The sequence below is a fragment of the Nothobranchius furzeri genome, chromosome 4 (genome assembly GCF_043380555.1).
Source record: "Nothobranchius furzeri strain GRZ-AD chromosome 4, NfurGRZ-RIMD1, whole genome shotgun sequence".
In the NCBI taxonomy this organism is placed as follows: domain Eukaryota; kingdom Metazoa; phylum Chordata; class Actinopteri; order Cyprinodontiformes; family Nothobranchiidae; genus Nothobranchius; species Nothobranchius furzeri.
Genome location: NC_091744.1, coordinates 11795947 through 11811926, shown reverse-complemented (window position 1 = coordinate 11811926; position 15980 = coordinate 11795947). Strand labels below are relative to the sequence as shown.

General features: G+C 42.7%; 1 protein-coding gene across 1 annotated transcript in view; it reads right to left on the bottom strand.

The window, feature by feature from the left end:
- Positions 1-1948: 1948 nt before the first annotated feature.
- The window catches only part of tbc1d9 (TBC1 domain family, member 9 (with GRAM domain)), a 32002-nt gene continuing 17970 nt past the window's right edge, over positions 1949-15980 (bottom strand). The window contains exons 8-21 of the mRNA XM_015965504.3: positions 15636-15800; positions 15294-15444; positions 6685-6899; positions 6484-6601; positions 5664-5949; positions 5450-5579; positions 5235-5333; positions 5083-5151; positions 4762-5002; positions 4620-4685; positions 4253-4339; positions 3820-3888; positions 3002-3105; positions 1949-2931 (exon numbers count right to left, since the gene is read on the bottom strand). Coding sequence (XP_015820990.1) covers positions 2173-2931; positions 3002-3105; positions 3820-3888; positions 4253-4339; positions 4620-4685; positions 4762-5002; positions 5083-5151; positions 5235-5333; positions 5450-5579; positions 5664-5949; positions 6484-6601; positions 6685-6899; positions 15294-15444; positions 15636-15800 — 2559 coding nt within the window. The 3' untranslated portion in view covers positions 1949-2172. The remainder of the gene's footprint in view (positions 2932-3001; positions 3106-3819; positions 3889-4252; positions 4340-4619; positions 4686-4761; positions 5003-5082; positions 5152-5234; positions 5334-5449; positions 5580-5663; positions 5950-6483; positions 6602-6684; positions 6900-15293; positions 15445-15635; positions 15801-15980) is intronic.

Below are 15980 nucleotides of genomic sequence, written 5' to 3'. Positions count from 1 at the left end.
GCCCTGCAATTAGAAGATGTTTACATGTTTTTATGCTGGGAGTATCATCCTAAATGTGAGCACACATTACATAAAGGAGACTGGTTCATAAAACACAATTAAATGTTCTTTTGAAACTAATTTTATCAATAACAACAGCAGTGATAATAATGCCAATAACAATACAAAGTAAAAACAAATGTTATTTTAAAATAATATGTGAAGAAGCAATTGCCCAAACATAATAAATAATCATGTGATATAATTTCTGACACCGACAGAAATAGGGTGAACTAACATTTTAACTGTCCTGTTTAGATAAACACCATTTATGAGGCATCAATAATGTACAGCTGAGTCATGTAGACATGACAACTATTTTTTATAGCGCTTCTCAAGATTAGAATCACGAGACGCTTCACAAGAACCAAAAACGCTTAAAAATAAATTTAAAAAAGAAATAAAAACATATTTTAAATATATTTTTTTTTTAAAAAGGGAAAAGTAAAACAGCTCATTTTAATTGTAGTGAACCTAGTGCGCTCTGATTGGTCGACTGCAACCACAACCCCAGAGTACGTTTGGTTTTCAGAGGAAGGCTGGCTGTGGAAAGATTTACAGTAAATAAACGCTCCTTTCTCTCCATATCAGATCACAACACTATCATGTGCTCCATGCCAGAAGCCCTCTCATGGATTAAAAAAATACTCATTTAAAAATCCTCCCAAAAGTTTTGAACTGAAGAAATTCATCCTTTTTATGTTAATTCTTCACGCCATTCCAGAGACGCTTTTAACCTTTTAAAACTTTGTTTATGAAGATTCGTTTTCAGATGTAAAGTGAGATGAAGTGTATTTATGGAAGATAAAATAAGACCCCCACCCCCCTGGCATGGTGTGTAAAAGTCGTCATTAAAAGAATAACTGATACTAACTTCCAATATTACATTTGAATGCCATCACACACTAATTCAGGCATTCCTACTTTGATAGAGTAGTTTCAATTATAAAGATTTTTATTTTAACTTAAAATTAGCACATTTAACAAGTGTTATATAGTTTTGTCCGCAGAATGGCTCCATATGATCATAAAAAACCTGGATGATTTAACTTGTTTCGGGAAAAAGGCTCCAAAATAAAACATTTATGAAAAAAGCTCAAAGAAATTCTATGATAGGGAGAAAACTGGAACGACCTGATACAATCTACAATTTATGAAGAAAACTGTAAGAGTAATAACAAATTAACCAAAGGGACATGTGCCAAGCTTTATTATATTTCAGATTATTGTGAATCATGAGTGGAGTTCTATCCAGTTTAGCAATTTCCTCCACTAGATGGCAGTGATGGTGTTTCAAGTCCGATAAAGAAGCAGCTTCATTTTAACAAGAGTCAATAAACAAAGACCATAAACAGCACAGCAGTTATTCAATGGCACCAAGTTTAATGAGACAAGTGATACACAATGCACCGCAATCCAGAGTTATAACACCTGGACAGTTAAAATCAACATATTTACATTCAAAAAGAGGAACTTTAAAAAGCAAGTTAAAAATATAAAGAGCAAAAATGTTTAAAAAAAAGTTTGGAGTGCAAACAACAGAAACAAGGCAAGGAAGCAGGCCATGTAAACATTTTAGTGTAATTATGACCTAAAAAGGTTCAGTAATGTTGTTGTATTGGTTGGTTTCTGTTTTTACCGAGTAAAAAAAAGTAAACTCAGTAAGAAAAAAATAAATACTCTGGGAAAGTGAAACATTGGAAAAAAGTGAACTAGATACTTAAAAATAATCTCATGACATTTTCATAGATTTTTGTTATAGTTTTCTGTAATTTGCTTTAAATAATAATTTAAAGGATTAAATAGCAGCAAATGTATATGAAGCAACAGTTTGACCAGATCTAAGGAAAGGTGATGAAATGCGGCGTAGACTACACTATCCCACACTGGAGCTGGGCCGTGCCTGTGGACGTTTATGTTGAAATAACCTTAGAGTACGAGAGATTACACGTTAATGTTTTATAAGGTACAGCTACTACATGGACACCCTTCGGTCATAACATGTCCTGTTACTTCCTCACTGGACGGATTCTAGTGGTTCATACAACAAAAGTCTGGAGAAACATTATGGTCACATCATTCCACATTTACATTTTCCTCAACACCTCGGGAAAACATTCATTAGCTCAAATCTCAACCAGAGGTCGAGATCTCATAGTCACTGGTGGACAGCAGGGGGCGCCCAACTTTGCTCACATTCTTGGCATTAGTAATGAGTGCAGCCACATCCACTGGCTTTTCAAAATAAAGCACCAGTGCGTGCTCGGTGAGGACGGAGGCCAGGAACTGCTCAAATGTGATGGCCCAGTCTTTGTCGATGCTGGTGCTGTGAGGCAGCCGCCTGTCGTGCAGCGCCGCGCTGCGAGGACGGTGGATTCCCTTGCTGTTGGAGCCACTGTTACTGCGCACCAGCACCGTGTCGTCCGAGATGTCCTCACACTGAAGCTTTTCATCCATCTCATGTGAGCCAGCGCTCAGCACCGAGTAGGACGACACAGACGTGTCGTCGTCTGAAATGAGCATGACAGATGAGGTACCCGTGTCTTTGGGGGACGAGTCCTCCAGCTTGATGTCCTGCATGGGGGGCAGCTCCTCCTCGCTCCCCTCGACCCTTTTACCCTGCTCGCAGGAGCTCGACTTGTTCTCCGGACCTGCTGGGATGAAAACATCTCCCAGATCCCGAGCCTCTGGTGTGGCTCTCCTGCACAAGCCCGGCTCGGATCTGTCCTCCTGGTTGTGATCCCTTCTGCCAAAGGAGGAAAAGAGCTTTCCCACTTCTCCCATTTCCAGCAGCAGACTGGTGACTGTTGCTGTGGCATGATAGAGTTCTTGTTCTGCAACATCCTCACTGAACATGCTGTAGAGGGTCTTGCAAAGCTCTATGAACTGGCTCTGAGGAACAGAAACATCAGTTATACTCCGTTGGTTTACGCCACTCCAAGCTGCAGGTAACACGTCTCACCTGGTTCAGCTTTGGGAGGGCTTTCGTGTTTTCTCTGTTTGGCTTCGACTCCTGGTTCCACATTTTCAGGTATTGGTGGTAATCAGGAGTTTTCAGCTTCTTCACTGTGAAAAGTTTAGATTTAGTTTTTACCCACAAACTGAGGAAACAAACAAACAAACAAACAAAACCTTTAACTTAAGACACTCATGTCATGTTCAGATCTTTGAGATCTCATCAAAACCAGAGGAATTGTGTTCTGGGACAGCAGTAGCTCAGGAGGTTGAGCGGGTTGTCCAATAATGGGAAGGTTGCAGGTTTGATCCCGGCTCCGACCAGAGAATTCTGTTGTTGTGTCCTTGGGCAAGATACTTAACCAGAGGTGGCGCCAGTGCTCGGCAGCCTCGCCTCTGTCAGGGCGCCCCAGGGCAGCGGTAGCTAAGTGTAGCTCATCACCAGTGTGTGAATGGGTGAATGACTGTGTTGTGAAGCACCTTGGGGGGTTGTAGAACCCTAAGAAGGCGCTATACAAATACAGACCATTTACCATTTTTAAAATAAATTCATTTCTGCCCATCATTTCAAAATTATCTGCAAAGTGTTCAGGATGCCATCATTTACACCACCATCATCATCATCATCATCATCATCACCCCCCGACCCATCCTCTGGTGTTTGTTTCTTGTTCGTCGTGCTGTTTCCTGATGGGACATCTCAACCAGAAAAAAAAATCCTCACAAAAAGATGATTATTTTCTGCTGCTTCACTAATTTAGCTGCTCATCTAGAATAAAAATGGTCAAGTTGTATTTGATTTCCATTCAGACTGTTTGGAGTTACCTTTTTCGGTCTTGAACGTAACTCTGACGAAACCATCGTCCTTCTCACCTCGGCACTTTGAATCACGGCCTGAGAAGAGAGAGATAACGTGTTCAGATCATCTCCTGCTCCAATATGCAACACACACACACACACACACACGCACACACACACACACACACACACACACACACACACACACACACACGCACGCACGCACGCACGCACGCACACACACACGATGATCTTGATAAAAGCACATATAGCATCTGATATGATGATATTGTTGAACTCCAAAATCTGATATTACTCAATTAAAAACCACAACAGTGTCAGAAACGAGGCTCTTCAGTGAATCAGACGAAAACAAAGCTGTGAGCTGGAAGTTCGACCACACAACTTAATGTGCTATATACACATAGCGTGATATCTCACAGTCGTGAAGTCGCCTTACCCATGGATGTTTCTGGAGTGATGTCTTCAAAGAAGTACTGGGTGGCTTCGAAGGCCGAGTCGGGCTCTTCCAGCTCCTGAGTCAACTCTGAGATAAACAATTTACATTCAGCATTTAAACAGGAGGCTGAAAGCTGCATTACAGTCATTTTATCAGCTTTTCTTAAAGCCATACTATGCAACTTTTTCATATTTTTAAATCCTTTTCTTGATTGTTTTCCCTCTTTCTGCAGGTCTAGAAGCAGACTTGTTTATTATTGATTGTTTATTTTTGTGGACCAATCCAATGAAGCAAGGCATTGTTCAAATAGTTTAATTCCTAGATATCGTTTTCCCACCATCGCCGATCAGGATTTGTGTGAACTCACCAGGCAGCACGTGCGTTTTGTAGAGGAGCTTCAGCTTTTCCGTAAGGTCCCCGTGACACAGAACTCCTACGATAACAGAAAACCTTCAGGGTTGAGACTGACCCCAGGTCTCCAAAGGCAGTGATCTGTTAAATCTGCTCACCCAGGCCGTTGATGAACTCCCGGAAGTTGATCAGGCCGTCTCCATTTTCATCAAGGAGTCTGAAGAAGCGCAGGGCCAAGGGGTCTGAGTGGACTCCGTTGGCCCAGGGGAACAGCAGGTTGAACAGACCTTTGAACTGCTCCACGTCAATGCGGTACTGCTCCAGATAGGGCAGGCTGGGGTCGTGACGCTCAGTGGGGTTGCTGCTGCCTCCCCAGTAACAGCTGGTCAGGTGCTCCGCCTGGGGAGAAGAGCAGAAGGTATGAAATCTAAAAATCAACGTGGGTGTGTAAGCGTATTAAGAAGAAAGTAAATAGCTACTTTAAAGAGCACAAAGAGCTCCTCTAGCTCATCAATACTGAACGCCGTCTCTGTCACAATAGTTCGGACCTGAAACGAACAAAAGAAAAGTTAAAAAGCTGTAATTTTATGGTTTGGTTCTGTTACTAGACACCACGAGAGCTGGAGCTCACCACGTTGCGCTTTGTTGCGTCTTCAATAGTCTGAATGACCCTCAGTCTCTGTTTGAAACGCATCTGCTCAATCACATCGGCACGAATCGAGCCAAATTTCTGACACGAGAAGGAGAAATACCATCAGCTTTGTTATCAAAGGGAAACAAAGATGGCTCTTCCATGACGAACTTTCAGGAACAGTCTGACAAACCTGCACTGCATTCATTCTTTACCTCATAGGAGCTGCTGACCAGTTTGAAGATGTCAACCTCTGGATGTGGGTCTCCATTATCAGTCAGTAAAGAGTGAAGGTGGGGGATGGGAGGAAGGGTGCTGTCCTTGTTAGTCACACTGTCCAGGTACCTGTGATGGTAGACAGATACAGTTAGAATCCCTCTGATTTGTAATCGAATCACGATTGCGCTCCCCACAGAGACTTCGTCTTACCGGCCCAGAGCAGTCATGGCCTCTCCATCATCCTTGCAGCCCAGCAGCTGGTAGATGTTGGCATGAAGCACGGAGAGCGCCAACTGAAAGATGACCTTGATGCCATCGTAAAAGAAACAGTCCATCACCACCACCGCGCTCTCAAATGGCATGACGGACAGAAAAAGGGTGAGAAACCAGGAGAGAGAAATGGTGGAGATGACCCCGAGGTCCTGCATGCAGTCGTACAGCTGGGGAACGTACTCGCGGGCAAGCTCCTCGAACACTCCCTGATCAACGAGGGCTCCTGAAGGAGAGGCACAGCAGGATTATGGTCCGATACTCATGTAATCTCTACATTTGCAGTGATCCCTAGTAGGGATTAATGTCTTGCAAGTCATACTCAGGGGGGGAGCTCTGGTGAACAATTTTCAGGAATTAGCCGAACGTCAGACGGCAGGTTTTGGACTCTTTCTTTCCTGATACTTAGACATCTCGCCTCTGCTCTGCAACATTGACGTTTTATCTCCACTAATAACACAACCCTGGAGGAGTTCTGAAGTGTGGTGGAGTTGCTAATGTTAAGATTAGCTTCAACTAGCCGAGACGTTTTCTGCCATTTCCTAGACGCTAAACCAACAACAGCCTTCCCCGTCGTGAGTCAAGACGGTGAAGTCCATGTTTTGTGACAGGCTTTCAAATCCTAGAGTTTCACCATCTGTTTTCTATCAGAAGCTAATGCAGGAGATAGATGTAGGAGACTATTTTCATGTTCAGCCTGCACTCAGACAGATCGATTATAATCAAAATAAGATTAAAAAAAATGTTTTGTCGCACTGACCTACGACCCTTGTGTTGTAGTAATCAGGCAGCATCCTCTCACAGAGAGCCACCAGCAGCCAAAACGCCTCCTCTTCTTTGGCATACAGCAGCAACACTGATGTCACGATATTCATAGCCTGTGATGACCAATCAAAGACCAATAAACCTCAGGAATTGTCCAAGAATGACGGGTTCTTGCTAGCTTATCCTAATGTAGCACCTGACAGTATCCGATGTTGGGGTTTCTGAACGCGTAGGCGGTTAAGACTCGGCGCAGGGCGGCGATGCCCATCTCGTTCTGAAAGGCTGGATGCTCCGGCAGAGAACGGTGAAGGTCCCGCTCAATCTCCTCTGTAGCCAAGTTGTACTTGCCCATGGACTTCTCCACCAGGTCTTCGTAGTATCCAGGATGAGTAGTCATCTCATTAACTGCCCCTGTGGGAGGAAACATGAGTGGGTTCTTAAAAGTGGAAACAAAGCTTCCTCCATAATAAATAAATAAAAACAGCATTTACAAGATTCGTTAATGGTAGAAAATACAAAATCACATTCGTTACTATAAACTTCTAATACCGGAAGAATACAGAAAAATCTCAAATTAAAAGAAGTTTAGAAAAAGTTTAAGTCTGTTAAACATGACTGGGTCGGTTTTTAAATAGTCATTTGAAAATAATCTGGACAGATTCACGAATTAAAATAGGACTGTGGGTAAGATTACCCTTGAATGAGGACAGAACATTCTTTTTTTTAGAATCGTTTCTAATATTTAATCCATTGTTATTTGGCTAGGATTAGGGTTAGTTAGTCAGGGTTTACTGTACAGCTGTGTTGGGAACGTTACTTTAAAAAGTAATTACCGTAGTTATAGTTATTGATTACTTTGTCCAAAAAGTTATTCAGTTACTTACAGAGTTACAAGAGTCTAAAAGTAACTAATTACCAAGAAAAATGACTAATTTGTTGCACTTTTTTCATTAAAGAATGTAAGAAAAATGGGTTCCCCTAAACTTAATTCGCTATAAATTACTGCACTGCTGAAATATAAATGACTAATGAGTGGAACATAATAAAAATGCATGTTCAAATGTTTTTGTATAAAACTGAATAATTGAAATAAATAGGCACTTAATAGGAGGAACTACAAACAGGAACATTACACTCATCTAGACTATTTAACAAGACCCCAATCCGTTCTAATTTATAATTGCAGGAACCTGTAAAGGTTCCTGAACCTTTAAATGGTCTCTCAGTCTAGCTAAATTACAGAAATAAATGTAGTTTTGCTCAGTATTCTATTTTTTCCAGCTTCACATAATTGTGTGTTTTTAAGTAGCATTTCTGTTGCTGGTAATCTAGTAATGGTGAAATAAATAAAAATCCTTTAAAATGACACTAGAAGAGGCACAAATCAGACAGAGGACTTAAATTTACTAACTTGGGTCAGACCCAAACACAGAAGATCTGAAGCTGGGTGGTAGAGACACACAGGTAGTTCTGATAACACCTGAACACCCATGACATCTGAGACTGATGCAACCAGTGTTACAGCGGGACTAAAGACATGATCAGAAACAGGTTACAGTCGGATGATGTACGGCGTCATTCCCATCATTGATTGTGAACGAACAAACTTTTGTTTGCCAACAAAAACAAAACTACACCCGGGAGCTCAGAAGATCAGTTAAGAGTAGAGTACCTACATTTATGACGATCATCCTTAAATCATTATGGAAAATTATTAGTAAAACGTTTCATATTTAGAGTTTCTCTACTTTCAACATCAGTTTTATTACCATCAACTATCTAAAAATAAAGGTCACGCCTGTAAGCTGGGTGATTATTTACCATCTATGCTTGACAAACTTTTTCCATGTTTATCCTGCCATTTCTTAACTCTAGAACACATCTTTGTGTGGGAAGATTACAAAACTCCATCATTTACACATTTCCAGCTGTTACCGTCATCTGTTCCAGTTCAGAAAAGTCACAAAACTGGTTTTCTTATCTGTGAAATGTGACTTGTTTTAATCAAGTATGAGAAGTATTTCCTTGGAGGTAAATTTAGTGTGAAAATGAGCTCGGAGGAGCTGTGAAACTGGGTCATGGCTGATTGTAACCCAGCTTGTGTAGAAGGACGCGCGTAAAGGAAACGTGGCTGTACCTGCAACCATAAACCTCAGAGTCACATGCAAACCTGCAGCATGGACGAAGAGAGTGAAAGTCTCAGCGCCTCACACAGTCGACATGTGATTATTTACATTTCTTCTGCTGATTTATCACTTCTTGCTCAGTCGTGAAAAAACTCACAATCTGTTCCACAAAAAGTGGAACCAATTAAATAAGAGCTGCTGATTTCAGCAGATTCAACCATGAACCGAGTGTTTTATGAGAATTAATGACCCACCTTACCATCAACTGTCCGAGGAAATAAGTATTATCCAGATTTTTTTCATTTGAGGTCAGAGGGTCAAATAATTTGCCACTTCAACTGGAACTGGGCTGGCCAAGCGCCACAAATACAAACCGTTTCTGCACATTTATTTATTTATTTAACTTATGTTTTTCAGGAGGATAAACTGCTTGAGATGTAACATCTCGTTTTTGAGCAGGTCCTCCTACAACACAACCAATAACAAATAAGGTGGCAGAGTTAGAAAGTTATAACAAACTTAAAAAAAAGGAAAGTAAATAAATAATAACAGTAAAATTAACGATATATATAAATATATATATATACACACGTAAATATAAACACATAAGCATGGATACATAAATACCCACACGTGTACATACATACCTATATACAAAATTAAATTAAATAAAACTGCTGTGAGGCACTCTGCAGCCTGCAAAAGCTCCAGTCCGAGTAAAAACTTTCATGTTTTTACCTTCCGTAGCCCGTCAGAAGGAAGCCCGTGGCTGACAGAACACCAGAGGTGTGGACTCGAGTCACATGACCTGGACTAGAGTCGTTATTTTAATGACTTCTGACTTGACTTGATAAAAATCTATAAAGACTTACGACTTGACTCGGACTTGAACGCCACTGACCTGCGACTTGAATTGACTTGCATCTGTTGACTTGATGAGCATATTTGATATTTTAGCACAAAAGTAGCACGACATGGACAAAAATCATAAATCATTCATGGTTCTGGGTGTGATCTTGTTCTGCTGAATGCAGCAGCACTTTGTTTAGAATCAGATTCAGTTGCACTTCCTGCTGGTTTGAGCAAATAAATGAAGCTTTTAGAAGCTTTATTTCTGGAATTTATTTATTATTATTGTCATTAAACTGAAGTTGGACAGATGACTTGATTATGACTTGAAAATTCAAAGTTAAGGACTTGGACTTCCATTTGATTTCCTTTGGACTCAACTTTGACTTGGACTTCAAATCAAATCAAATCAACTTTATTTATAGAGCGCTTTCACATGGCCAGAATGGACAAACAAAGCGCTGTACATCAATAAAATGCAACACAATAGGACAGAGATATGACCATTAAAATACATTAATAAATCCATTAAAATACACTAAGAAATACCTGTAAAATACCGTAATAAATCCTATAAAAATACAATAAGAAATCCATTTTAAAATACAGTACAAAAACCTGAGTGCCAGTTCACAGTCCATATCCGGCCTACTTCCCCCAACTTCAACGTCCAAAAGCCAACGAGAACAGATGTGTTTTCAGTCTTCCTTTAAAGGTTTCTAATGACTTGGCCTGTTTTACATCAGCTGGCAGCTCATTCCAGAGACTTGGTCCAAGTACTGAAAAAGCTCGACTACCACGAGACTTCAGGCTGTACCTAGGCACAGTTAGTAATCTCTGGTCAGCTGACCTAAGGGAATGCACCGGGACATGCTGGTGGATGATATCGGAAAGATATTTAGGAGCCCCTGTGTTTAACGCCTTAAACACAAACAGGAGGACCTTAAACCTGATGCGATAAAAAACAGGGAGCCAATGCAAGGCACGTAGGACTGGTGTTATATGTTCAGACCTCCTGGTAGATGTTAACAACCGGGCTGCAGAGTTCTGAACCGCCTGGAGGCGTGCTACTGGAGCTTGTCTAAGCCCCGCATATAGCGAATTACAATAATCCAGCCTGCAGGTAACAAAGGCATGGATTACAGTTTCCAAATGATTATGGGACAGAAAAGGCTTAATTTTCGCAATGCGGCGTAGATGAAAAAAGCAAGATCTCACAATACTGTTCACCTGAGCATCAAATCTGAGATCTGCGTCCAGTTTTACCCCTAAGTTAGAGACCACCGCCTTCTGATGCGGTGCCAGAGTGGCAAAATCAAGCCCTTGGGCACCTCCTGGGGTCTTTGGTGGCGTGAACAGAATAACTTCAGTCTTGTGTTCGTTGAAACACAAGAAGTTCTGAGCCAGCCATTGCTTGATGTCCTCAAGGCAGTCCAACAGAGGTTGAATGGTGCATAAACCACCACGCTTAATTGGAAAAATGACCTGGCAATCATCAGCATAGAGATGGAATGACACATTGTGTTTACGAAATAGTTCACCCAGGGGTATGAGATATAAGGAGAAAAATAGTGGGGCCAAAATCGATCCCTGGGGAACTCCCCATGGCAGCTCAGCCAGATCGGAGGAACAGTCCCCCAACCTCACACAAAAACTCCTCCCAGTCAGGTACGATCGTATCCACTGAAGTGCCTGGCCCGTAATGCCAACAGACCGCTCCAGCCATTTTACCAGGATGTTATGATCAACGGTATCAAAGGCTGATGACAGGTCCAAGAGCACCAGAACCACAGCATCACCAGAATCATTTGCCAATAAAATGTCATCAAGGACCTTAAGCAGCGCCGATTCAGTGCTATGAAAGGGTTTAAACCCAGATTGAAATACTTCTCCAATTTCCCGTTCCTGAAGAAAAGATGTCAGTTGGTTAAACACAGCCCTCTCTATGATCTTTGAGATGAAAGGGAGTGTAGATACAGGTCTGTAATTGGACAAGATTGTGGGGTCCAACCTGATTTCTTAAGCAGAGGTCGTACCACCGCCTGTTTTAGGGGACTAGGGACTTCCCCAGATATCAAGCTGCTATTTACAATTTGCAGTACATGGTTACCCACTACAGAAAAAACTTCTGTCAATAGCCTTGCCGGGAGAACATCAGTTACCGCCCCTGTCGGCTTAAGTCTCACGACCAGATCCTCAAGTTCTGCAAGAGTTAATGGTTGAAAACCCTCCAGTGCCTTAGGAACACATAGATCTGCATAGGGGGCGTGCTTAAGTGGTGGAATAGAGGCCCTTGTCACCCTTACCTTGTCCACAAAGAAGTCTAAAAAGTTGTTACATGACTCAGTGGAGTACTCAATCGCAAGGGGCTCATTGACATTTAAAATAGAGTCAACTGTCTTAAAAAGTATCCTAGCATTCTGAGAATTTAAGGAGATTATGTTTGTAAAGTACTTTCTCCTTGCATCCTTCACAGCCTTCTGATAGCCAATCCAAAGACTTCTCACTTGGTCAAGCAAGCTCTGGAGCCCGTCCTTTTTCCACCTCCGCTCAGCCTTCCTGCACATCCTTTTTAGTGCTCGAGTACTCTCGGTTAACCATGGCTCCTTTGTAGCTTTAGGCTTCTTTACCCGTACTGGGGCAACCACATCAAGCGCCATGGTACATGCTGAGTCAAAATGTATAACAAGCTCATCTGTGGTCCAAGCTCCGTAGTCTTGCTCTGCACACCCCATAGAAAACACTACGGCAAACTCAGCAGCTGTAGAGTCTTTTAACATCCGACAACGCTTCATCGGAGCATATTGTTGCACCCGTTTGTGAGTCCAGGCCACATCAAACAATACTGGCCTGTGATCTGAAAAATAGGCCTCTTGGACCTGCAGGTTGGAGACTCCTACACCCAGTGACAGCACCAAGTCTAAAATATGGCCACTAACGTGTGTGGATTGGTCCACTAACTGAACCAAATTAAAGAGTCAGCGAGATTTAAAAAATCTTTCACCAAAGGTTTATCCTGACAGCACACATGTATGTTAAAGTCCCCAAGAAGTAACACTTGATCATACTTAGGAATCAGCTCGCCAAGCAGTTCAGTAAAGTCATCCATAAAATCAAAGTTTTGTCTCGGTGGGCGATATAGGAGAGCAACCAGTAGCTTCTGAGAGCATCCAAGCTCACAGAGGCAGAGTTCAAAGCTGGTAGGCACAGAGGATGGATATACAGGTGCTGGCCAGTAAATTAGAATATCATCAAAAGGTTGAAAATATTTCAGTAATTCCATTCAAAACGTGAAACATGTACATTATATTCATGCAATGCACACAGACCAATGTATTTCCAATGTTCATTACATTTAAATTTGATATTCATAAGTGACAACTAATGAAAACTCCAAATTTGGTATCTCAAAAAATTAGAATATTCTGAAAAGGCTGAATATAGAAGACACCTGCTGCCACTCTAATCAGCTGATTTACTCAAAACACCTGCAAAGGCCTTTAAAAGGTCCCTCAGTCTTGTTTTGAAGGCACCACAATCATGGGGAAGACTTCTGACTTAACAGCTGTCCAAAAGACAATCATTGACACCTTGCACAAGGAGGGCAAGACACAAAAGGTGATTGCTAAAGAAGCTGGCTGTTCGCAGAGCTCTGTGTCCAAGCACATTAACAGACAGGCGAAGGGACGGAAAAAATGTGGTAGAAAAAAAGTGTACAAGCTCTAGGGATAACCGCACCCTGCAGAGAATTGTGACGACAAACCCATTCAAAAATGTGGGGGAGATCCACAAAGAGTGGACTGCAGCTGGAGTCAGCGCTTCAAGAACCAGCACGAGGAGACTCATGAAAGACATGGGATTCAGGTGTCGCATTCCGTGTGTCAAGCCACTCTTGAACAAGAAACAGCGCAAGAAGCGTCTCGCCTGGGCCAAGGACAAAAAGGACTGGACTGATGCTGAGTGGTCCAAAGTTATGTTTTCTGATGAAAGCAAGTTCTGCATTTCCTTTGGAAATCAAGGACCCAGAGTCTGGAGGAAGAGCGGAGAAGCACAGAATCCACGTTGCATGAGGTCCAGTGTAAAGTTTCCACCGTCAGTGATGGTGTGGGATGCCATGTCATCTGCCGGTGTTGGCCCACTCTGTTTCCTGAGGTCCAGGGTCAATGCAGCCGTCTACCAGGAAGTTTTAGAGCACTTCATGCTTCCTGCTGCTGACCAACTTTATGGGGATGCAGACTTCACCTTTCAACAGGACTTGGCACCTGCACACAGTGCCAAAACCACCAGCACCTGGTTCAAGGACCATGGTATCCCTGTCCTTGATTGGCCAGCAAACTCGCCTGACCTTAACCCCATAGAAAATCTATGGGGTATTGTGAAGCGGAGGATGCAATACGCTAGACCCAACAATGCAGAGGAGCTGAAGACGACTATCAGAGCAGCCTGGGCTCTCATAACACCTGAGCAGTGCCACAGACTGATCGAGTCCATGCCATGCCGCATTACTGCAGTTATTGAGGCAAAAGGAGCCCCGACTAAGTATTGAGTGCTATACATGCACATTCTTTTCATGTTCATTCTTTTCAGTTGGCCAACATTAGAGAAACAAACATTTTTTCATTGGCCTTTAGAATATTCTAATTTTCTGAGATACCAGATTTGATGTTTTCATTGGTTGTCACCTATAAATATCAAATTTAAATGTAATAAACATCGGAAATACATTGGTCTGTGTGCATTGCATGAATATAATGTACAAGTTTCACGTTTTGAATGGAATTACTGAAATATTTTCAACCTTTTGATGATATTCTAATTTACTGGCCAGCACCTGTACCTGCCTACACATAATTGATGATTTAAAAATCACAGCCAATCCTCCACCACGCCCCGAGGGTCTCGGAACACTAAAATATGTAAAATCATCCGGGAGAAGCTCCACAAAAGCAGCAGTTTCATCTTTAGGGACCCAGGATTCAGTAACACACAGGAACTCCAGACCATTTGTTTCAATAAAATCCTTCAGAATAAAAGTCTTATTCATAATAGATCTGGCGTTAGACAGAGCAAACCTGATGACGGAAGAAGATGCTGTTAGTCAATTCTTCTGGATTCACTGGCGAGGGCTCTGCTGATTCACATATCACCTCAAGTAGATTTTGTCGGTGAACTTCTCTTCCGCACGCTCGCCGCTGTGGTGCAGGGCGCCGCGACTGTATCATCCCGCCACCGCACACAACCGACACCAATCCGGAAGCCGCCAGATTCAACGGCACCGGATCCAACTGGTGCTCCGGCGACCCACCGTCCCCCTCTGAGCACACAACTCCACACACAGCATCCAACCCACGTCGAGCCGATCTCAGCTTCATCCGGCATCCAGCACGCTTCCCCCGTCTCCGGCGCCTCCTCCATCTAGGTAAGGTTGCCACGTAGCGCACGCAGCCCAAAGAACCATCCAGTAGTGGCGATCCATTCTGCCCAAAACCTCCAGAGAACGATAAGCCCTCAGCTGCTTGGCGAATCCCGAGCAAGGTTTTACGATCATACACCCGGATAGAACTGCTAAATTTCAAGGAAAGAAAAACTAACAAGAAGCAGAAGAAAAGCTTAAGGAGCAATAGACGAGCTGCCACACACACCGGCGCCATCTTGACTTGACTGGAAATACTTGTGACTTACTTGTGACTTGCAAAGCAGTGACTTGGTCACACCTCTGCAGAACACCTGCATGAAATATGCAACGTGCATTTTTTTGGGTTTGAGAGCAGCATCCAGAGCTCAGCCTCTCAGGTGAACGTGTGACTGCCTCTTTCATGTGTTTGCTCACCAGAGAAGAGCAGCCACAGCTCTCCTCTCATGCCTTCAGGAATGCCTTTGAGAACGAGTTCCTTCGTCTTCTCCGTGCGGTACATGCACACCCCCTCGCCGTACTCTGTAAAGTGGTTCTTCCATGCCTGCTCCTTCAGGAACTCTTTCGCCTGAGCAACAAGGGAAGGATAAATAATTAAAAGCAGTTTGCCTCACAGCAAGTCTCCATGCAGTTTAAAGATGATATTCATGGGAAAAAAAACACAATTCATAATCCACTTGAAAAGAGAAATGAGTTTTGAGTCAGATGGAAAATGAAGGCCTGCGCTCATTTTATCCAGTAAAGTGTGATTCAACTCACGAGTTTGGGGTTAAACTCCTCAGGTGAGCGCCGGCGATACATGGTCATCAGAGCCTCCGTGGCGGTGGGAACGCTGTTGTCATTCAGGTTGAACGCTCGCTCAACATCTGAACTCAAACTCTGTGGCAGACTGCTGGATAGCAGGGACCCCTGCTGGGAGTAAACCTGCAGCGAGATCACAGTCAAATCCAGATTAGGGAGGTTTTCATTGTAACGGCATGAAGGTTCTCTGATTTGTGCCAAAGGTCACATTTGCCCAGCTGGGTCAAACAATACTTTGAATCCACAGATTAAAGCCCAAGGAGCCACGATGTCTGCCAAGATCATAACACCAGTATCTGCTGT